Source organism: Mastigoproctus giganteus, chromosome 5 (genome assembly GCF_048544385.1).
Source record: "Mastigoproctus giganteus isolate SK-2022 chromosome 5, ASM4854438v1, whole genome shotgun sequence".
NCBI classification, from domain to species: domain Eukaryota; kingdom Metazoa; phylum Arthropoda; class Arachnida; order Uropygi; family Thelyphonidae; genus Mastigoproctus; species Mastigoproctus giganteus.
This window is the reverse complement of record NC_143579.1, coordinates 35,181,670-35,206,715: the sequence shown is the minus strand read 5'-3', so window position 1 is coordinate 35,206,715 and position 25,046 is coordinate 35,181,670. Positions and strand designations below refer to the sequence as shown.

General features: G+C 37.7%; 1 protein-coding gene across 1 annotated transcript in view; it reads left to right on the top strand.

Annotated features, from left to right (window-relative positions):
* Positions 1–25,046, top strand: part of LOC150085300 (uncharacterized) — a 134,006-nt gene that overhangs the window by 74,093 nt on the left and 34,867 nt on the right. Inside the window, exon 6 of the mRNA XM_090374520.1 lies at positions 18,423–18,576. Within this exon, the coding sequence (XP_090230646.1) occupies positions 18,423–18,576 (154 nt within the window). The remainder of the gene's footprint in view (positions 1–18,422; positions 18,577–25,046) is intronic.

Genomic DNA, 25,046 nt, shown 5'->3' with positions numbered 1-25,046 from the left:
AATAATTATATTAGTCAAATATGCTTATATTAGACATAAGCAATATAAGCATATTGCTTATGCCTAGAGAAATTATATTGCTCTCCTCATTGCTTCCTTAGCATCTAAAAAAAACTGAGTTTTCTCTTTTGCTCTCAGCATTACTTTTCTTCTAAACAACTACTTTCCCTGTACAAATCTTATATCTACCCTGCAATGAAATATTTTTCTCACATCCTGGGTGATGCCCCAAAAACCTCTCTCAGGCTTCTAGACTCCATTCAAAAGAGAGCAGTCAAGTTAATTAATGACCCATCTCTTACAATGTCTCTCCACCCTCTGTCTCATAGATGTACTATCTCTGCTGCATGCCTTTTCCATAGATACTTCCATGGGCACCGTTCTTCTGAATTGTCTTCCGTAATTTCCCCCTCCAAACCAGTGGGCGCCTCCGTAGCCAGGTGGGAAGTAGTGCGTATCACATGTTCTTGATTAGACCGGGGTTCAAGCCCGTCACCACCAAATACGGAAGATGTGGAAAGACCAGGGAATGACCACCCACCGCATATCCTGGAGCAATATGGCCTTAGTTGCTAATGCTCCTAAAAACCAAAACAACAACAACAACAATCTACAAACCAGCCCCAACATGTGCTACAACCAGTCAACATCCATTTATTATGCAACTTTAAACTCATAGAGTCAACTTTTCTTCTTCCTCACTTATCCCTGTACCATCCATTTTCTGAAACAACCTTTATTCACATGTATTTCCTGAAAATTACAATTTACAAAAATTTAAGTCTGATGTCAAAAATATCATCTTCTGGCTTCTCGACCCCCATGCATAGTACTAACTACTATAGGTTCTAATACCTTTTGTGTTTGAGGTTTTCATAAAAAAATTTGGGGGGGCTTGGCTGTAGTAGAAACAACATGTTAGTATTAGTGGTGGCAAATGATGCAAGAAAGCAAACTTATATAGCATCAGCCAAAAAAAAAACTCCATTTCATTTATTCATCCTCTTCATCAGTTTGTCTAGTTCTTCCTTGAATATATTCAAATTGTCCACTTCCACAACAATGGATTGAAGCTTGTCTCAGCAAGCAACCCATTGGCTGAAAGCAAATTTCTGCACATCTATTCTGCAACCATCCCTCCTCATTTTGAATTTATGCCACCCTGCTCCGCGCGTGTGCATAGTCTGAGCAGGAGGAAGAACCCCATCAATATTTAGTTTGCTCAAGCCATTCAAAGTCTTAAACACCACAGTCAGATCACCTCACAGGCAGGTTCTTAGTTTCCAGATTCTGCAATTTTTAAAACCAAATCCTTTCTTGGTACGTGCACTCCTTTGTTATGCTCACCAGTCTTGTTGCACCTCTCTGTATGGCGCCTCCATAGCCAGTTGGGCAGGAACATCAGTGCATAGCACATGCTTCTTGATTAGACTGGGGTTTGAGCCCATGACCACCAAATACGGAAGATGCAGAAAGGTCAGGGAATGACCACCACATATCCCCGGATCAATATGGCCTTATTTGCTAATGGTAGTAGTAGTAGTAGTAGTAGTAGTAGTGGCATGTGATGCAAGAAAGCAAATGTATGAGCTTATGCAGCATCAGCCAAAAAAAAAAAAAAAAAATCACACCATTCCTTCCAAATGCCTGTCCAGTTCCTCCTTAAATTTATTCAACCTATCAACTTCCACAACGACAGATGGAAGTTTGTTCCAGCAATTAACCACCTGCTGGCTAAAGGCAAATTTCCGCACATCTATTCTACATCTGTCCTTTCGTAATTTGAATTTATGCCCCCTTAGGTTCGTAATCTGAACAAGTGGAAGGATCCCATTAGAATTCAGCGTGCTCAACCCATTCAAGGCCTTATATACCTCGATCAGATCACCGTGCAGGTGCCTAGTCTCCAGCCACTGCAATTTGCAGAACTTAAGCCTCTCTTGGTAAGAGGATCTCTTCATTCCCCTCACCAATCTTGTTGCCCTTCTCTGTACACGCTCAAGTAAATCTACGTCCTTCCTAAAATGAGGCCTCCAGACCTGTACGCAGTACTCAAGGCGTGGCTTGACCATTGCCTTATACAGAGGGATAATCACCTCCTTTTCCCTGCTAGCAAAATTCCTATATATCATTGACAAAACCCATGACCTGCCCTGGCAGCCTGTCTGCATTGCTCAGAAAACTTCATATCTGCCTGCACAATTACTCCCAGGTCTTTTTCATTTTCTACCACCTTAAGTGTAGTACCACACAGCTGGTACGTTCTCTGGGGTTACTTCTACCCATATGCAGTACTTTGCATTTGTCAAGGTTAAACTTCAGTCGCCACTTCTTAGCCCATCTGCCCAAATTATCTAGATCCTGTTGCAGTAGCACACTGCCATTACTGTCATTAACAACCCTGCCAACCTTTGTATCATCTGCAAACTTCGACATTAAGCCTTATATACCTTCATCAATATCATCGATAAATATACAAAACAACAGTGGACCTAACACCGAACCCTGTGGGACTCCACTAATAACATTAGTCCAAGAAGAGCAGCACCCATTGATTACCACCCTCTGTCTTCTCGCACTTAACCATCCCTTTATCCATTGTAGCAACTTACCCTTAATACCATTCTGCTCCAATTTGTACAATAGTCTTCCATGCGCAACAGTGTCAAAAGCTTTTCTGAAATCCAAATATATGATATCAAAATTATTGTTTGCATCCAGTTCCTTTGTAACCACATCATAATATCCTATCAAATTTGTCAGACAAGACTTTCCCTTAACAAACCCATGCTGTGTCTGAATTATTGCTGCAGTCCTGTCTAGATGATCCTGCAATGCATCTTTAACAAGCGACTCGATTATTTTACCCGGAACAGAAGTTAAACTAACTGGTCTGTAATTACTCGTGTCACCCTTCGATCCCCTTTGTGAATTGGGGATACATTTGCACATCCATCTCCAGTCCGTGGGAACCTCCCCTGAGTCCAAGGATGCTCTCATAATTATGGCTAAGGGTTTGCTTAGTTGCTTTGTCACCTCCTTTAATATAACTGGATAGATCCCATCCACCCCAGGTTCTTTTCTTACGTTTAACTTCAACAATTTTTCTTCCACTTTGCTCTCAGTTATTACAAAATCATTAAGTATCCTGCTACAATTTGATAACCTTCTGCCATTTTCAAACCTTAATAATTCCTCACGTGTGAATGTAGATGCAAAATACTCATTCAGTTTGTTTGCTAACTGAGCAGGATCATCAACAGTCGAACCATCGATGTCAAATGGACCAATCAGATTCATCCCCTTCCTTTTAGAGTTTATATAAGTAAAGAAATCCTTGCTGTTTTTCTTAGCATCTTTTGCCAAGGATTTCTCGTAATCTGCCTTCGCCTGCCGAACCTCCTTTGTGACCTGATTACAGATTAACTTATATCTGCCATAGGCTTCTGAGTCGCTTGATAATTTATATGCGTCCCATGCATTTTTCTTCTCTGTTACAAGTCTCATTAGTTCATTTGACAACCATTTAGGCCTAAACCTTGAACAATATTTTTTAATAGGTATGAAACTTTTAGTAGCTTCCACGATTAATGTTCCTAAAAACCAAATAACAACAACAAAATCGCCTCCATAGCCAGGTGGGCAGGAGCGGCAGTGCGTAGCACACACTTCTTGATTAGACTGGGGTTCGAGCCCGTGACCACCAAATACGGAGGATGCAGAAAGGTCAGGGAATGACCACCACATATCCCCGGAGCAATATGGCCTTAGTTGCTAATGCTCCTAAAAACCAAACAACAGCAACCTCTCTGTACCTGTTCCAACAGCTCTACATCCCTCCTAAAATGAGGCCTCCAGACCTGTATGCAGCACTCAAGATGTGGTCTACGCATTGCCTTATACAATGTGATAATTACCTCCTTACGCCTGCTAGTGAACTTTCCATGTATCATTGACAAAACCCCATGAGCTGTTCTGGCTGCCTGTCTGTACTTCTCAGAGAACTTTATATCTGGCTACATATATACTGGGAAACACATGTATTTCCTGGTATCAAGCAAATTCAGTGTTAATCAAATCCTCTATAGAATGTAATGCTTGAATTTGTTTTAGCAACTTTATTGTGCATGTATTTCTTGGTTGAAATCTTTAAAATTACAGTGTATCACTCACCTTGGGAAACTTTCCTGTACCATGCAAAGTAGTGACCATAGGAAAGTTTCCCAAGTATCACATTCTAAATCATATCTTGATCACTTTAAAATTGATATGTTTGTCTGTAGCATCTGTCAGACATGATTAAGACACTCCATCCAATGAGAGATATACATTATAGAGTTTGATTTTCAGCGAACCACTCATTCATATCATAAATGAATTTACTGATATTGGGAAACACATAATTTCAGGAAGTTTCAGTAATTTTCTTATGATTGCTTGTAATAATTTACAATTGTCACTACAGCAGTTGTTTTTTGAATAAAATCATTACAGTGGATATATGTAGTAAATATATACTGGAGCCTTACAGTTGCTATACATAGTAAATATCAGTAATGTGATCACAGACTGCTGTTGTGAGAGCCATTACTACTTCCCATCTTTGGTTTCTTTCAACTCCCCTTTGTTCCTAATTTTTACTCTAATCATTGTGTTATTCCCACTTTCCTGACTTTTCATAAATTATTGTCACTTGGTTTTACTGTCACACCATTCAGTGATATTTTACACAGTTCAAAAAAATGTGTTCAACTTTCTTTATTGATATTTAAAATTTTATTCATTACTCAAGAAACTTTACTGAGGTAATATGCTATAATTTTCACCCTAGCAACATGAATCAATTGTAACATTGCATAATCTTTCTACAATTATGCATTTTACTTCAAGCAGTTCTCTACAATATTAAATTTCAAAAATCCATTAAGGGCCAAGTCCTAGTGTTGCCATATTTATGAGGTCTACTGTATATGTTTTTTTTACTTATTTTCAATTTAATCCTCACATAAAATATTTATGCTTTTCACTAAAGCTTTCATAAATCAGAATTTTATTAGTAATGCATAATCTAAAATCATTAGAGTTGATAGTTTATATGTGACAGAGAGCAACTATAAACTCTTGTTTCCTCCCACACAAGATATTCCAGTTAGCCTTCCCCTTCCTGCAGTGTTGTACTAGGTAGTATGGCAGTTTTGCCATTGATACATGAAATTAAGTACAAAATACTTACCAGTATGATTTAAAGGCACTTTGGTTGACAATGATAGGTTGATTATATATTTACATGAAGGATGATGATGATGATAAACATAGTGTTTTGTCCAAGATTACCTATGTTTACTTACTGATTAATAATTCAGCCCTGGAGAGATTGTGCAAGGCTCATGGGGTAGAATTTTTCTCAGCATGGTCTGTGCTTGTTAACAGGAGAGACTGCTTCTACAGGGATGGGATACACTTAAATAGAAAGGGTGCAAGAATATTTGCTGATGCTATCAGGACAATGTTAGGCGGGTCGGCAAATTGCTATCTTTGGGGGGATACACAAACTAATAGATTAACAGTAGCTGCTGGCGGAGGTGAAAGTGATTCTTGCACTGCTTCATTGGAATAAGCAGCAGCTTGGAAAACAAGGTGCGAGGGATTTCAGGGACTGCTGGGAGTCATTGCAGAACAATTAAATACATGGGCTGTGTTAGGGTAGCTAAGAATAGGAACAGGTGCATGTATACTTGCGTGTACACCAATGCTAGGAGTTTAGTAAATGAATTTGATGAATTTGAGGTGTTGGTCAAAACATCAAAGGAAGATATTGTTGGGATATCAGAGACGTGGTGTCACACAGATAAAAAGAATGCAGAGTTGGAACTGTTAGTTAAGAAACACATAAAATCTAAAGAAGTGCAGTGTTGAGTCAGTTTTGTGTGACATAAGCACTAGGAAAGCAAAATTGACAGTGCATTATAGGCCTATGGCCTCTGTAGCTGAGTGGTCAGGAGTGGAAGTGCAGTAGTACACGTTCTTTGAATAAACTGGGGTTCAAGCCCCTGACTGCTAAATACGCTCAATCTGCCAACCCACACTGGACCAGCATGGCAGATTATGATCCATTTCCCTCAACATGAATTGTTTGAGGAGGCCTAATGACTTTGATGAATATAATGAACAACTGTACAGAGAAATAAAGTGGGCCAGTAAATCAGATTGTCTTATAATGGAGGATTTTAATTTCCCAGATATTGACTGGAACTTGTGGGTTGGTCACTCACACATTAGCAAGGCATTTGTGGATTTATTGGATGACCGTTTTCTACAGCAGCATGATCGTGAGACAACCAGAGGGAGTAATACTCTTGATCTGATTAGCAGTAATGATTCTCCATGCATTAAGAATCTGCAGATAAAGGAACCACTAGATGGCAGTGATCACAGTGTGCTCAAGTGGGATTTACTCAAAGAAGTAACTACCATTGGGGATAAAGGGAAGGGTTTTTGATTTTGTAAAGGTGACTATGGTGGTCTGAGACAGTTTTTAAATTCTGTACAGAGGAACCCACTGATGATGTTACCAACAACAAATTCTAAATGGGAAGCATTCAAAGAACTAATCTTGGAAGCTACTAGGCTTTTCGTACCAACTAAGAAATATTGTTCAAGGTTTAGGCCTAAATGGATGTCAGATTAACCCCTGGCACCACCATGCCGTGACGGGACAAATTGTATGTCTATCATTGCTGCAATTAAAGATGAACTAACGAGACATGTCGCAGAAAAGAAAATGCACAGAATACATATAAATTATCAAGTAGTAGTAGTAGTAGTAGCAGTGGCATTTGATGCAAGAAAGCAAGTGTATGAGCTTATGCAGCATCAGCCAAAAAAAAAAATCACACCATTCCCTCCAAATGCCTGTCCAATTCCTCCTTAAATTTATTCAACCTATCAACTTCCACAACAACAGATGGAAGTTTGTTCCAGCATTTAACCACCCGCTGGCTAAAGGCAAATTTCCGCACATCTAATCTACATCTGTCTTTTCTTAATTTGAATTCATGCCCCCTTAGGTTCATAATCTGAACAAGTAGAAGGATCCCATCAGAATTCAGCGTGCTCAACCCATTCAAGGCCTTGGTGACACATAAGTGACACATAATCCTATGGTAGATATAAGCTGGTCTGTAATCAAGTGACAAAGGAGGTTAGGCAGGCAAAGGCAGATTACGAGAAATCTTTGGCAAAGGAATCAAAGAAAAACAGCAAAGAGTTCTTTACTTAAGTAAATTCTAGAAGGAAGGGGATGAATCAGATTGGTCAACTTGATATCGATGGTTCAACTATTGATGTTCCTGCTCAGGTAGCTAACAAACTGAATGAGTATTTTGCATCAACATTTACACATGAGGGGTTATTTAGCGAGGGGAATGCCAGAGGTGTATTAAACTCTGGCAGTTAGCTAACTGATTTTGGATGGGATTTATCCAGGTTTTTAAAGGAAGTGGGAAAGGAAGTAAGCAAACCCTTAGCCATAATTATGAGGGCAGCCTTGGACTCGGGGGAAGTACCCATGGACTGAAGATGTTCAAATGTAACCCCACTTCATAAAGGAGCATCAAAGGTTGACACAAGTAATTACAGACCTGTTAGTTTAAATTCTGTTCCGGGGAAATTAATGAAAGCATTGCAGGCTCATCTAGACCAGTGGCCTGCAAACTTATTTCGCTCATGACCCCGTTTATTAAATATAAAATTGATGTGACCCCTCGTGTAATCCCTGAGGTAGAATGATCAGATTTTTAGAGAAGAAAAATGGCATTTTATAAATTATGTAGTAGAAATTTTTATTCGAGTACTGAGAAAGGAATAAAAAAATTGTTTCCATTTTAATTTGCACATTAAAATAATTGTTTAGTATTTTAATTGGATACAGCAAAAACAACAAATCAAATTCTTATTCTCAATTAAGATTACAAAACAATAAAAAATGAACAATTACAGAACAAAACCATTGATGAGAAGGACAAGCCTCGATAACTGGTAATATTTGGTCCATATTTTGTGCAATGTTTTAAATTACTTATCTCATGTCATCTTCTGGATCAAGTCCGGAATGCTTTTTGTTTTTATAGCTGTTAATTTTGAGAAACCAACCTCATATAAATATGTAGACCTGAAAGGTAATAATGTTTGTATCGCCATTTTCAATAATTTTGGATACTCATCTCAAAGAGAAAGCCAAAATTTTTCCCAAGTAGTCTTGAAAAGATTACATAATGCTTCATCAGACTACAAGTCAATAAGATCTTCCTTTTGTTGCATGGTAATTTCGGGACATGAAATATATCAAAAGCAAAGGGATCATGAATCCAGTACAACTTTTTTTTTGGAGATACATTAAATCATTTGGGAAAAATTCTTAATTAGCATTGTTAGATGGGTAGCAATGATATCCCTAAATTGTAAAGTCAATATTATAACAAAATTAGAAAAGTATGGGAACATTTCAGTATTATTATGCTCAAATTCAGTTTTCCAAAGATTAAGCTTCCCTTTGAAAGTTTTTATATTATCCCTGAGTATTAATATATTTGTTCCCTATGTGTAATGCAATGATTCAAAACTATATTTGGAGCAATTTCCTTTACTTTGCCCTTTAAACTTTTATTTTCTCCTGTTAATGCAGCCGCACCATCAGTACAAATCGCAAAGCAGTTGTTCCATGTTAGATTATTTGTTTGAAAGAAAATATTAATAACATCAAAAATCTTCTTCCCTGTCATTCTTACTTCCAAAGCTTTGCAAAATAGAAAATTCTCTAAAATATCTCCCTCATAGCAATATCTCACATATACAATAAGTTGAGCAAGGTTTTAAATATCTGTGAATTCATCTAACTATATTGCAAAAATGGGACTTTCTCTCAATTGATTTAATAAACTGAATTTTATGTTGTCCGCGATAACTGTAATACGCTACGATACTGTCTCTGGACAGAGGAATGGTATTTAAATCGTTGCTGTACTTTTCTCCATGCATAATTGAAATCATTTTTATAGCAACTGGGAGAACAAGAGATTCAGCAATAGTATGTGATTTCAATTTTTTTCCTATTAACTATGAAACGTCCAATGATCTCTTAAAGCTTTACAAGGAACTGTTGTATGTTTCTCCATGAAAGATTTCAGACCCTGTATGGCATCGGCGTGTCTTTTGAAAAGGATTCATTATTTTTCATTATCTCTGGATGTTTCATTTAATAGGCTTCATGCTTTCGTTAGCCAGTTTTTCGTAACATATTACACACACACACACAACCAGGATGTTGCTCATCCTGTAAAGGATGAGCAACATCCTGTAACTAAGTAAAACATCCTGTAAACAACACTAAGTAAAGCCTTACGTCATAAATTCTTCTTGATATTTTATATTCTTTTTGATTTGGAATATGATGGCTCTCTGCCAGAAATTGGTGGTTGCACTACACTTGAAATAACGTTAGTGTCCAAATTTTCACACGATGCATTTCTTACCCTTCCAGCTTCTGAAGTATCTGTAGCAACATTATTGTCGTCACTCCTTGCTCAACCATTTTGCTGATTGCACAATTGTCCATGGTAAAATATATATTTTTTTCTTCTTAAAAACAGTGGTAATATAAAAAGAAGCAGAAGAATGAAAAACACATCCAAGTTGACGTGAAAGCACCGAATTATGAAGCAGAATAAAGCGTACATGCAATAGACTTGCTATTTACTGCTACTACATATTTGCTCCTCTGACCTTTAGGAAATTTCAGAAATTTTTGCTATAGGAAGGAAGAATTAAGAGCTAAAGGGATTACAATTCAGCAATTGAGTAGTACTGAAAAGTCACACTAGTCAGCTATGTGTCCATTGCTAGTGAGCAACTTAAGGCATATTACCCACAAGGACAATAAGTAAGAAAGCCATCTGAATCACACGTGAAACCACCCTAAAAAATAGAGTGGCAATAGGGTTCTTTGTATCTCAGACTTTGTTCGAGTAGTGTACCTACAATATTGAAAAAGTAATTATAACAACAGGTTTTTTAGCATTTATGTACACAATAACTAATTTTATTTAAAAATTGCCTCGACCTCTTTAATTTATCCCACGACCCCCAGAGGGGTCATGCCCCATTGTTTGCACACCACTGATCTAGACAATATTTCACTTACTTCAGTTATAGTTTGCACACCACTGATCTACACAATACTTCAGTTATAGTTTGCACACAGCATAGGTTTGTGAAGGAGAAGCCTTGCTTGATATTATGATGTTGTCACAAAGGAACTGGATGCAATGAATAATTTTGATATCATATACTTGGATCTTAGGAAGTTTTTTGATTCTGTTTCACATGGAAGATTACTGTACAAATTAGAGCAGTGTGGCATTAAGGGCAAGTTGCTGCTATGGATAAAGGGATGGGTGAGTGGGAGAAGACAGAGAGTGGTAATCAATGGACACTGCTCTTCGTGGACTAATGTTATTAGTGGAGTCCCCCATGGTTTGTTGTTGGACCCATCATTGTTTTCTGTATTTATTAATGATATTGATTAAGGTATATCAGAGTTAATGTCTAAGTTTGTAGACAATACGAAGGTTGGCAGGGTTGTTAATGACATTGACAATACCTTACTACAACAGGATCTAGAAAAGTTGAGCAGATGGGCTGAGATGTGGCAACTGAAGTTTAACATTAACAAATGTAAAGTACTGCATGTGGGTAGCAGTAACTCCAGAGTAACGTATTAACTCTGTGGTACTACACTTGGGGGTGGTAGAGAATGAAAAGGACCTGGTGCAGTCAGATATGAAGTTTTCTGAGCAGTGCAGACAGTCTGCAAGAGTAGCTCATGGTGTCTTGTCAATGATATACAGGAATTTTTCTAGCAGGGATAAGGAGGTGATTATCCTCTTGTATAAGGCAATGGTCAGGCCACAGCTTGAGTACTGTATACAGGTCTGCAGGCCTCATTTTAGGAAGGATGTAGAGCTGTTGGAATGAGTACAAAGAAGGCCAACAAGATTAGTGAATGGACAAAGAGTTGCTCTTACTAAAAAATGCTTAAGTTTTATAAATTATAGTGTCTGGAGACTAGGCACCTGCGAGGTAATCTGATGGAGGGCCTTGAATGGTTTGAAATTCAGATTGAGGAAAGAGTTATAGAATAGATGTGCAGAACTTTGCCTTTAGCCAGCGAGTGGTTGATTGCTAGAATAGACTTTCATCTGTTGTTGTAGAAGTTGACCCCTGGCTTGTAGCCGGGAAGGGTATTGTGTACGGCATATATGCGTTTTGTATGCAATAAAGAGTTCTTCTTGACAGCTTAAATAAATATAAGGCAGCACTAGACAAACATTTGAAAAGAATGGGTGGGTGAAATGGGAAAGGGTTTTTTTTTTTTTTTTATTTGGCTGATGCTGTATAAGCTTGCTTTCTTCCATCATATTCCTCTATTAATGCTAATGTGCCAAGAATAAAGTCAAGAACTAACATAAGCATGAAAGTGGCTTGAACATAACAAAATTCATTATTTAAATTATGGTAATGAACTAGTTTAAGAGAAGTGGATTACACTCCCCCCCATTAGTTCTTCTGACTAGTTTGAATACTATGAAAATTGAAATGGGGATGTTAATTGTTATAAATCTTGAGTATAATTTTATTTTTGGCAGAAAAATTAGTATAATAAATATGAGACAGGAAATAATAATAAATAAATATGAGACAGGAGAAATATGCACATGTAAATTTGTAAATATGTGTAGCAAAGTTTGATTTTTCAAAAGTGCTAACCATGTCCTGAGGTTGGGGGGTACAATTTTTCAACAGAGGTTACATAAAAATTGCAAGAAATGCTGTAATGAAAAATGATGATGCACACGATTGAAGTGGTTAGCTTTTGGTAACTAACATGATGGCTTGGAACATCATGCACTCCATCCCCACCACCACTGCTGCTCGGCTAAAATTAACTTGATTGACAGAGTTTTATTTTTTAGTCAGCATTAATAATGATAAATGTTAAGGCAAGTCAGCCTTAACATTTATCATTGTTAAGGCTGTCTTGTACCACCAGCAATTAAAAATTTTATTTCAAAATGTTTTACTTCATTCTACTAGTAAAATTAGCCAATAATATCTTTAAATTTCATTAATAAATACTAGGGGGGGCTTTGCCCCCTTCTCTCTTTGCTTGCCAACCCCTGTGCACACTTTTCTGCATAAAATGTAGAGGTATGACGGAGTAAGTCAAATCTTTTCTTCATAAAAGGCACACCTGTCGAAATGCATTGATGTTCCTCCTCCCTCTTTTTACTCCCATCCTTCAGCTATCTCCCTCAATCAAACGGGTTTTTTTTTTTCTCCATCAGGAAGCGCAGGTGACCCCTGATGGAGAGTAGCCAGAGAACTGTGGATAGCCTGGCTCACCTCCAAGTGGCAGTCGTGGTTAATGTGGAGTCCCATTGCCCCTGTGGACAAGAAGCCAGCACAAGCAACAGAACCCAACACTAAACTATACATGCAACACACAACACTTTTCTTCCAGAGGTTCTGTATTTGTCACAAGAATACTGATGGCACAGATGTGGGAAACCACAGGTAGTGCCTTACCCAAACACTATGCCACTATGATTGATATCTAATCAGGAAATGATCTATGTAATTATTTATCTGTGCATTTGTAGTGATGTAATTGCTCTGCCCACTTGTACCATGTGACCCCATCCCTCTTCTCCAATTGGCTATCCCACCACACGGCATTCTCAAGGTCGAATAAATATTACTATGTAATTATTTACCTGTTTTTACATAGGTCACTTAGGAAAAGGCCTTTTGCTTTGGGTTTCATAATGCATGAGGAATATTGTTGTATCCAAAAGAGCAGGACTAAAATATTTATAAAAAATACTAAACTATTTGCAGAAATACAAACTATATCGGGTTCCTTCATCAGCTGACATTACAATGGAACAACAAATTATGCCATGTGTGGTCATGTATTACAGAGTGAAGCATGTGCACAAAGTTGTTGAACATTATGGAGGCAGTCTTTCAGTGGAGTACAACAATGTAATTATTTGCTTGTGCATTTGTAGTGACGTAATTGCCCCACCCTCTTCTCTCATTGGCTTGAATAAATATAACTAGGAGGAAAACTTTCTAAATGTATAGAAAGATATCAAGATTATTAATGGTTAACCAAACATCTGAAAAATTTTTAGTACTCTACTAGTTCGTCATTATCCATTTCAGCAGTGTTTATGTTATTAACAGTGGACATGCAGTGAAGAACAGTGGACTTGCAGGTAATCTTTTGTAAGCACAATTGTTGTAGCTAGCAAAGGTAGCCAGTTCTTCCACTCAAGAATATATGATGCTCTGTGTGTGTCTGTTCTAATTTTAACTGTGCCCCACTAGCATTCACAAATGATCTGATTTATGAAAGTGAGACTTTTTTATTTTTCTGATATCCAATCTCCCCACCTCCCCCATCCAAATAGCTCATGTATTGAATTTTTAAATAAATCATTTGTGTTTTTAAGATAAACAAACCAATATTGAATATTGCTTGTCCAAGGAAATATATAATACAAAGGTGTGGCTATTAAATAACAAGACTGTTGCAATAAAATAAATATACTGAAATATTTTGTACCTTACAGGTTATCCCCCTATTCCCTTAAAAATAATTGCCTTGGGCTTGCACACACTTCCATATATTTCTTCCATGCACAGAAACATTTCTGGACGTCATATTCTGTAAGTCCTTTTAACACTTCACCCATTTTTTCGGAATCTCTTCAGTATAGGGTGCATGTTCAGGCACAGGTTTTTATTTTATTTATTTATTTTTTTTTGGCAAGAAACTAGTAAACAGAGAGCACGTTTTTGTTTTTTTTTTTTTTTTTATGAAAACCCCAAACACGAGAGATATTAGAACCTATAGTACTTAGTACTGTGCTTGGGTTGGAGGTTGAGAAGAACTTGAACTTCTCTAGACTGAAATTTTCAGGAAATACATATGAAGGAAGGTTGTCCCAGAAAACAGCAGTTGAATGAATAAACGGAGAAGATGAAAAGTTGGTTCTGTGAGTTTGAAGTTGGACAGCAAATGGATGTTGACTGGTGGCAGCACGTGTTCAAACTGTTTTGAAAGAGAGAGAGCGGGAATTATAGAAACCAATTCAGAAGAACAGTGCCCATGGAAGTATCTGTAGAAAAGGCATGCAGCAGAAACAGTATGTCTATGAAACAGCAAATGGAGAGATTCTGTTAGAGATGAGTCATTAATTAACCAACTACCTTCTGAATGAAATATAGAAGACCGAGAGAGGTTTTGGGGGTGCCGCCCAGATGCGGGAACAATATTCCATGGTAGGATGGATTTGTGGTTTGCACAGAGTGAACAGCTGTTTGGAAGAAAAGTAACACTGAGAGCAAAAGAGAAAACCAACTTTTTTAGATGCAGAGGAAGCAATATTTGTAATGTGCTTGTGCCAAGAGAGATTAGAAGTCAGGGTAATCCCCAAAAGAGATATATCAACTTGCCTAGAAATCACAGTGTCACCAAAGATAATTATAGGAGCAGAAGAATCCTTGCAAGATATCAGACAAGACTGAGTTTTAGTAGGATTGAAATCAACTAAGTTGTCTTTGCATCACTGGAGAATGACATGAAGATCGGCATTTAAGGAATTGGTAGTGGATATTCAAGAAGTTGAAGTGGATCGAGCAGGGCAGGGATTCTCAAAATGGAAAGTGGAATGCAATGTGCTATCATTGGCAAAACTATGGATAGGATTTCCAGTCAATGGGAGAAGGTCATTCATATACAAGAGGAAAAGAGTGGGTGAAAAAACTGAACCTTGGGGGACATCAGCATTAGTGGAGAAGTTAGAAGACAGAGAGCCATCTACCATCACCCTCAGTGAGCGATCAGAGAGAAAACTGGATAACCAATTACAACAACCAGTTGGCAAACCATAAGATGGAAGCTTATTTAGAAGACTTTTATACCTAACATGACTGTTAGATTTTGAGATGTCAAGAGCACCTGCTTGTGTTTCAACGAACTTGTCCATAAATGGGTAACATAAGCCAGAATATCACCAGTGGACTGACACTGATGGAATCCATACTGGCAACCGTTGATCAAATGGAAGGTTTCTAGGTAGTCTAAGAGTTAGTGGTTAATTGATTTCTCCATTACTTTAGAAAGAGTAGAAGTAATTGCAGTGGGATGATAATTGGATGGGAGGGATTTGTCACCCTTTTTAGGAACTGGCTGGATATGAGAAAATTTCCAAACAGAAGGAAAAACACCTTTGGAATAAGAAAATGAAAAAAAGGTGGCAAAGAACAGGAGTAAGTTCAGGAGCACAGGTTTTGAGAACAAGTCGAGATTTACCATCGGGACCTGGAGCTTTCTTAGCATCAAGATTCGTCAAAATCCTTCTGACATCTTTTTGACAGAAGACCACAGGCGGCATTGAATGGAGCATGTTGGGAATGGTGGGAGGTGTTTTACCAAGATCATTAATACAAGAGTTAGAAGAAAAATGGGATGCAAGCAGGTCAGCTTTATCCTTGCCTGGAGTCACAACAGAACCATCTGGTTTTGACAGAGGTGGGAGCAGAGATGGACAGAAGTTGTGGCCAATAGCTTTGGCAAGAGACCAGAATGCTCGGCTACCATTAGGGCAAGAAGCAAGTTTTCTACTCTTATCCTGTTCAAAATCTAGTTTGGACTGATTAATAACTGCTTTACAATTGTTGTGAGTTTTGGTGTAGGCAGAAAATGAAACTGAAGAATTGGAATCAAACCAATTTTGATATGCAACATTCTTCCCTTGAACAGCCTTTGCACATTTATTGGAAAACCAAGGTTTAGATAAAGGATGAGATTTTAAAGTGGAATGTGAGATAAAGGATTCCATTCCTACAAGTGTAGTTTCGCTGACACGATAGGAGCAAACGTTGACATCAGAAGTTTTGAAACAGTAATCTGACCAAGGAAAAGAAGAAAAGAAATCTCACAAGTCATCCCATTTTGCATTCTTGTAATGCCAAATAACACTAGGTTGGGAATAGCCATGAGATAAAGGCTCCATTGGGAAGAGACAATCACCAAGTTGTGATCTGAGGTGCCTAAAGGACCACTCACTTCTACCATGTACTTAGAAGAGTTGTTTGTGAGAAAAAGATCAAGCGTGTTAGCTTTAGGATTGTCTGGTATTCTTGTAGGTAAATGAACAATCTGTGCAAGGTCATTAATAATTGTAAAAGCATCAGCATCTCGACCAGGTGGGTCGGTGTGACTAGAAAACGCAAGCCAGCTGGAGTTGTGAATATTAAAATCACCAAGGAAAATTACTTCACTGTTAGGAAAGTTGGAATGGAAAAAGTCAAGTTGCAAAGAGAGGAAGTCAAAGAACTCCAAGTGATTAGTGGAGTTGGGAGAACGGTAGAGACAATAGATGAATTCGTCAGAATGAGGTAGAGAGATTTTAAGCCAGAGAAGATCAAAAAGAGGAGATTCCAAAAATACCAAGTCTCTGACAGGGAATATCAGAACAGACATTTGTACAAGTACCACCTTTAAGGCAAAAGGAATCATACAGTGAATAATTTGGGCAACTGAGATGAGCAGTAGTTGAATCAACCGATAACTGAGATTCTGTCAGAAAAAGTAAGAATTGAGACCACGTATATTTGTGAAATTAACTAGGAAGTGTTTGGGAGGTTTAGATCTTTTCATAGATAGCTTACTCTATTAGTTTGACAGTTCATGGTGTATTGAATAGTAAGAAAGAGTGGGGGGGACATGCTGTATGAAGTAATGAAATTTTTGGTTATGGCGTACACATGGTAAGAATATACCCATATCCTTGACATAACATGGCCTCGACAATGCCCCCTGTATACACACTACTCGGACTCCCTCCAGTCACTATCTGGCAGAGTAGAGGTAGCAAGTTATACACTGGCTGATCTGGAAGCTTCCTAAAGAGTTACCAATAGGCTTGGTTTAGTGTACTAAACTAGTGGCCAGCCTGCAAACACCGTTTTAGAGCTGTACTCTCGAAATGTAAGGAAGATTGGATCTTGCCATGATGTCCATCCTAACCTTAAAAGTCATCAGTCATACCGCATGATGGAAGAGATGTGAGGAGGGGTTTGACCTTAACTTAGCTCTGCAGACTTTCAAGCCTCCAGTAAGCAAAGTGGTGGTATTGCACCAGTTGATGAGAGTTATCTACCACCTAGTATTGCCTGGTAACACAGAGGGGCAGCATTCCTCCATGTAGTGTGGGCGCCACACTTCGACCCTGCTTACGTTGGTTCACATGTGGGTGGTCACCCACAATGTGCTTGTGCATGGGGGTTATACCCAGGATTACTAACATGCCGTGTGCTGGAGCATCCAGCCATCCTTCCACAATTCAGGTCTCTTCCTTTGAATTTTTTCACACAGCCTTTTTAGAACTCAAATATAGTATGTTTAATTTGACAGTCTGATTTGGTGGGACATATTCAGCCAAAATAATTATTTGAATGTTGAAGAAAACAAGTATGATTTTCATTTTTGATTTTGGTGTTCTTTCTTTTTTCAGTCTTGCCTTTCATTGTATTGACTGTCTTTTAGTTTCTAGGTTGTACTGGAACACCATCTTTCATCCCAAGTAATTACAGTACTTAGAAAGTCTGGATCTTCTTCAGTTTTCCCCAAAACATCTTTACAAACTTGGAGTTTTCTCATTCTTTGATCTTCATTCAAAATTTTTGGCACACACTTTTCTCATGCTTAAATTTTCAGTTAAAATTTGTCTGTTTCTTTGTTCATATTGAGTTCTGATACAACCAGTCTGATGCTTAAACAACAATCGCTTCTAATAAATTTCCTTACACGGTCCAATTTTCATTTGTTTTCATGGAAACTGGATGGCTTGGTTGTCCATTGTCTTCCACGTTCTCTCTTCATTCTAAAAATCTTTTATGGCATTTAAACACATGCAAGCTCTTGACATAGTATCTTCCCCGTCAACTTGATGTTGACGGGGAAACTAAAAACTTTCAAAAAACTAAAGAAAACAACTTTCAGTTGTTTTCTTTAGTTTTTTGGAAATTGAAGTTGATTCTTTTGTCTATCATTTTTCTTGTAAACTGCAAAAACATGAGGTAATAAAATCATGTCTTGCTGCAAAGTGAATGTGTGTGTTGGACAATTAGGAAAAGGTTCAAGGTCAACTGCAGTGCCTTTGTTTCACATGTGGCACTTGATGTGTAGTGGCTGCATGTGCAGTCTCGTTATATAATTGCCACATCTCATAGTATTATTTCCATTAAAATAATGCTTGGCAATTTTGGCCTAATTAAAGATTGCATTTCAGAAACAATTAAATCTTCTGCAAAATGAGATGGTAGGACTAAATGAGAAGAAGAGCCATTTACAACAAGACAAAAAGAATTTAAAAAATTCTTTAATAGAAGAAAAATTTTATATCCTTCAGGCAGAAAATAATCACAAAGTGAAAGACCCACAAGGTATGGGAAATTTTTTAGCATGATTTCACTGTTTATTAGAATTGTGTGTATATAAGCAAATTATATAAAAATCACTAGAAATTCTAAAATAATCAGATAACTTCTGATATTATAATCATATTGAGCTGCATAAAATCATTTATATATTTAAGATAATCGATAACCTACAAAAGATCGATTAAAGATAATCGATCTTTTATAGGTTAATGGGTGATAGCTATTATAATGTAGAAGCAAACCGGTGTTTGTAGAATTTCGATAGATGCTAAATTGGATTTTATTCGAGTCCCGAGTTATTACCGATAGTAGTACTATCCAAGACTTTTTACATTCGTTCAATAATATTCATTCTAGACTCAAATTTACAGTGGAAAGGGAAGATATGGATACAAAGTCATTAAACTTTCTAAATTTCACGCTTACTTTTTTTTTTTTTTTTTTTTTGTTAGTTGTTGTCGCATCAGCTTCTATGGCCATATTGCACCTCCCAAAGTTTTTGCATTTTACTGTGATCCAAGCCCGAGGTGGGAATCGAACCCACGACCTTTGGGTTGGCAGGTAGGCAATTTACCTACCTGGCTAGCCCGGTCGGCCCCACACTTACTCGTATGCTTCTACATTATAATAGCTATCACCCATTCACCTACAAAAGATCGATTATCTTTAATCAATTTCTAAATGCCTATAAATATTCAACGAACAGAATCTTCTTTGAGCTCAGAAATACAAATATTAACTAGCAGGTTCTTAAACAGGGGTTATCCCCTTGCCACAATAAACCGAATTAGGGTACAGGCTAAGGATAGAATACAAAATACAACACCAACCAGCAATAGTAATATCAAAAAATACTTTATTTCTGACCCATAAGTTGAACAGTGGCACAAACAGCTTAATAGATTCTTTAAAGATACCAAATTTTAAAATTGTGGCCAGGTCAATACGGAAATTACACACTATACCGAACAATCGCTCGGTTGTTTCTGCATTCTGTATAATGATCTGGTATACAACATTTCTTGCGGTGATTGTGACTCGTCTTACCAAGGTTCGACGCAATTTTCTCTGAATATTCGTGTAAATCAACATGAAGCCTCAGTTCGTGCTTCCCGTTCAGCAGCATCAGAATTAGCCTTTCATGCCATTAAGGAAAAACATACTTTTTTTATTTAACGAGGCCAAAATACTTAATGTTCAACATAATTATACGCGACTATTAATTGCAGAAACCGTAGAAATTAAATTACACGAGAATTCTGTTAATGTTTGGTGGCCATATTTGATCTCTGATGCGTGGACCTTTACGTGCATGCGCAAAGACAAATAATCACTATTTAAGTTTCAGGTTCACCCTATTCAGTAATTTTCATTCCTGTGATCACGACATACGGTCGAAAAGTGTTGTCAGCTTCAGGAAGGAAAATCGTTTTGAATATTTTAATTTTTAATTGTGTTAAATTGATTTTTCATTGTATTAAATTGATTTGAATTGCGTGAAATTGGTTTTTAATTATTTATTTTTTACTCTAATGTAAGTTTTCGATTTTTTCGTTTTAATTTCTGGAGAGTATCATACGGAAGTGTTCTAAGTACTATAGTGAGGTAAACTCCTCTTATTATTTTACAAGTAAAAACATATTGTATTGCAATCCTGTGGCTGTATTTTAATATAAAATATGTTTTGCCAGTGAAATTTATTTTCTAGATTAGTGTGAACTTAAAAAACAACTGCCACTTCTTCTGAAATGTATCCTTTTCCTCCTGTTTTTTGGGAAGCACTCTTACATTTTGCAAACCTTTTTTTGCTTGTTTTAGACCAAAAATATTTTGCTTATAAATGCCTGATTACCTGCTTTTTTTTTTTTTTTTTTTTTTCTCCAAAGTCAAGAGTTTGAAACCTTCTACCTAGAAACCTTCTGTCTGATCAATGATCACCACTATGGATTCTGTCAGTGTCGATCCACTTGTGATATTCTGGCTTATGTTACCCCTTTATGGACAAATTCAATGGAAAAGTTCAGTGAAACACAAGCAGTTGATCTTGACATCTCAAAGGCTTTCGATCATGTTTGGCATAAAGGTCTTCTAAACAAGGCTCCATCTTATGGTTTGCCAACTGTTTTTTGTAATTGGTTATCCAGTTTTCTCTCTGATCGCTCACTGAAGGTGATGGTAGGTGGCTCTCTATCTTCTAACTTTTCCACTAATGCTCGTGTCCCCCAAGGTTTAGTTCTTTCCCCCACTGTTTTCCTCTTGTATATGAATGACCTTCTTCCGTTGACTGGAAATCCTATCTGTCGATGATAACACATTACATTCCACTTTCCATTTTAAGAAAATTTGCCCTGCTCAATCAACTTCAACTTCTGGAATATCCGCTACCAATTCCTTAAAGACAACCTAGTTGATTTAAATCCTTCTAAAACTCAGTCTTGTCTTATATCTCGCAAAATGGATTCTTCTGCTCCTACACTTATCTTTGGTGACACTCCGATTTCTAGGCAAAATGATATATCACTTTTGGGGGTTACCCTGACTTCTAATCTTTCTTGGCACAAGCACATTACAAATATTGCTTCCTCTGCATCTAAAAAACTTGGTTTTCTCTTTTGCTCTCAGCGGTACTTTTCTTCCAAACAGCTGTTCACTCTGTACAAATCACAAATCTGCCCAACTATGGAATATTGTTTCCACATCTGGGGTGGTGCCCCTCAAAACCTCTCTCAGGCTCCTAGATTCCATTCAGAAGAGGGCAGTTAGGTTAATTAATGACTCCTCTCTAACAGAGTCTGTCCACTCGCCGTCTCATAGACATACTGGTTCTGCTGCATGCCTTTTCTACAGATACTTCCATGGGCACTGTTTTTCTCAATTGGCTTCTATAATTCCTACTCTCTCTTTCAAAACAGTCTGAACACGTGCCGCCAAGATCCATTTACTGTCCAGCTCGCAACTCGCAGAACCATCTTTTTATCTTCCTCATTTATTCATTCACCTGCTGTTTTCTGGAACAACCTTCATACGTATTTCCTGAAAATTACAGTCTACAGAAGTTCAAGTCTAATGTCAACAAATATCTTCTTTTGTCTTCTCAACTTCCAACCCAAGCACGGTACTAAGTACTATAGGTTCTAATACCTCTAATGTTTGGGGGTTTTCATAAAAAAAAAAAAAAAAAAAGTATAAAACAGAGCTATGATGCTCAGTACATTCTACGTTGTATTTCAATATTTAGCATTAGCATTAGCATTAGTAGAGGCATTTGATGCAAGAAAGCAAGCTTATGCAGCATCAGCCAAAAAAAAACCCACTTCCACTTCACCCCTCTGTTCGTTCAAAATAACTGTCCAGCTGAGCCTTAAACTTATTTAGGCTATCAACCTCCATGACAAGGGATGGAAGTCAACCAACTAACCACCCGCTGGCTAAAGGCAAATTTCCGCACATCTGTCCTACATCTGTCTTTCCTCAATTTGAATTTATGCCCTCTCAGGTGATTATTCTGAGCTAGAGGAAGAATCCCATCAGCATTGAGCATGCTCAAACCATTCAAGGCTTTATACACCTCTATCAGATCACCTCGCTGGTGCCTAGTCTCCAGACACTGTAATTTGCAAAACTTAAGCCTTTCTTCGTAAGAGCACCCCTTTGTTCCATTCACTAATCTTGTTGCCCTTCTCTGTACTCGTTCCAGCAGCGCTACATCCTTCTTGAAATGAGGCCTCCAGACCTGTATACAGTACTCTAGGTGTAGCCTGACCATTGCCTTATACAAGGGAATAATCACCTCCTTATCCCTGCTGGAAAAATTCCTATATATCATTGACAATACTCCATGAGCTACTCTTGCAGCCCATCTGCACTGCTCAGAGAACTTCATATCTGCCTGCACAACCACCCCCAAGTCCCTTTCATTCTCTACCGCTGTCAGTGTAGTTCCACAGAGTTGATACGTTGCTCTGGGGTTGCTGTTTCCCATGTGTAGTACTTTACATTTGTCAATGTTAAACTTCATTTGCCACCTGTCAGCCCATCTGCTCAACCTTTCCAGATCCTGTTGCACCAGCATAGTGTCAGTAGTGTCCTTGACAACCCAGCCAACCTTTGTATCATCTGCAAACTTGGACATTAAGCTTGATATACCATCATCAATATCATTTATAAATACAGAAAACAATAATGGACCCAATACTGAACCCTGAGGGACTCCACTAATAACATTAGTCCACGATGAGCAGTGTCCATTGATTACCACTCTCTGTCTTCTCCCCCTCAACCACCCCTTTATCCATAGCAGCAATTTGCCTCCAATGTCACACTGCTCCAATTTGTGTAGCAGTCTTCCATATGCAACAGTATCAAAAGCCTTTCTAAGATCCAAGTATATAATATCAAAGCTATTCGCTGCATCCAGTTCTTTTGTGACTGCATCATAGTATCCAATCAAATTGGTCAGGCAAGACTTCCCCTTAACAAAACCATGCTGTGTCCGAGCTATAACTGAAGACTTGTCTAAATGATCCTGCAGTGCTTCTTTAACCAGTGCCTCCATTAACTTTCCTGGAACAGAAGTTAAGCTCACAGGTCTATAATTACTTGTGTCAGCCTTTGATCCTCCTTTGTGAATTGGGGTCACATTTGCACATTTCCAGTCTATTGGTATCTCCCCTGAGTCCAAGGAAGCTCTCATAATTATGGCTAAGGGTTTGCTTACTTCCTTTGCTGCCTCCTTTAATATAACTGGATAGATCCCATCCACCCCGGGTGCCTTTCTTGTGTTTATCTTCAACAATTTCTCCTCCACTTTACTCCCAGTTATTTCAAGATTCTGTAGCTTACTGCTAGAGTTGAATACACCTCTGGCATTCCCCTCGCTGAATAACTCCTCATGTGTGAATGTCGATGCAAAATATTCATTTAGTTTGTTAGCTACCTGAGCAGGATCATCAACAGTTGACCCATCAATATCAATTGGACCAATCTGATTCATCCCCTTCCTTCTAGACTTTACATAAGTAAAGAACTCTTTGCTGTTTTTCTTTGCATCCCTTGCCAAGGATTTCTCGTAATCTGCCTTCGCCTGCCTAACCTCCTTTGTAACTTGGTTGCATATCAACTTGTATCTATCATAGGCTTCTGTGTCATGTGTTAATTTGTAAATATCCCATGCATTTTTCTTCTCTGCCGTATGCCTCATTAGTTTATCTGACATCCATTTTAGCTTAAACCTTGAACAATATTTCTTGGTTGGTATGTAAAGCCTAGTAGCTTCCAAGATAAGTTCTTTGAATGCTTCCCATTTTGAATTTGCTGTTGGTATCATCATCAGTTGGTCCCACTGTATAGAATTTAAATACTGTCTCAGTCCATCGTAGTCACCTTTACAGAAGCAATAACCCTTCCCTTTACCCCTAATGGTATTTACCTCTTTGAGTAAATCCCACTTCAGCACACTGTGATCACTGCCACCTAGTGGTTCCTTTATCTGCAGATTCTTAATGCATGAAGAATCACTGCTGATAATCAAATCAAGAGTATTACTCCCTCTAGTTGCCTCCCGAACATGCTGATGTAGAAAACAATCATCCAATAAATCCACAAAAGCCCTGCTAGTGTGTGAGTGACCAGCCCCCAAATTCCAGTCAATATCTGGGAAATTAAAATCTCCCATTATAAGACTCTCTGATTTACTGGCCCACTCTATTTCCCTGTACAGTTTCTTATTATACTCATCAGAGTCATTAGGCCTATAGCACACTCCTACTCTCAATTTTGATCTCCCAATGCTTATGTCACACCAAACTGACTGAACACTGCACTGTCCAGCGATGTCGACTGGCTTCACTTCCTTGGTTTTTATGTGTTTCTTAACTAATAGCATAACCCCTCCCCCCTTCCTATCCTGTCTATCCTTTCTGTAGATGTTGTACTCCCCAATTTCCAGTTCTGCATCCCTTATATCTGTGTGACACCACGTCTCTGATATCCCAACAATATCTGCCTTAGATGTTTTGAGCAATTTGTAGAAGAATAAGAGAAATTTGCCTCAGTGTGATATGTAGAACACTTCTTTGTGACACTGTCCAGAAATTAAAACGAATATAAATTTAACGCAGAATGATTTCAGTAATAAAATCAATTTAAAGCAATTAAAACATTAATTTTAAAAATAAAATTTTTTTTTTAAAATTTTACATCATCATAGTCTGTTGCCTCTTTTGGAGGGCATATAAAATTATGCATATATTATGATGGAATATATTTATTTTAATGATATACATTATTAAAATAATTTCTAGTAGAATAAGAGAAATTTACCTCAATATGATATGTAGAACACTTCCATAGGCTACTCTCCAGAAATTAAACAAATATAACATTAACCCAAAATGATTCTATGAATGATTCTGATTGAGGGCATATATTAATGGAATGTATATTATTTTAATGATATATATTATTAAAATAAT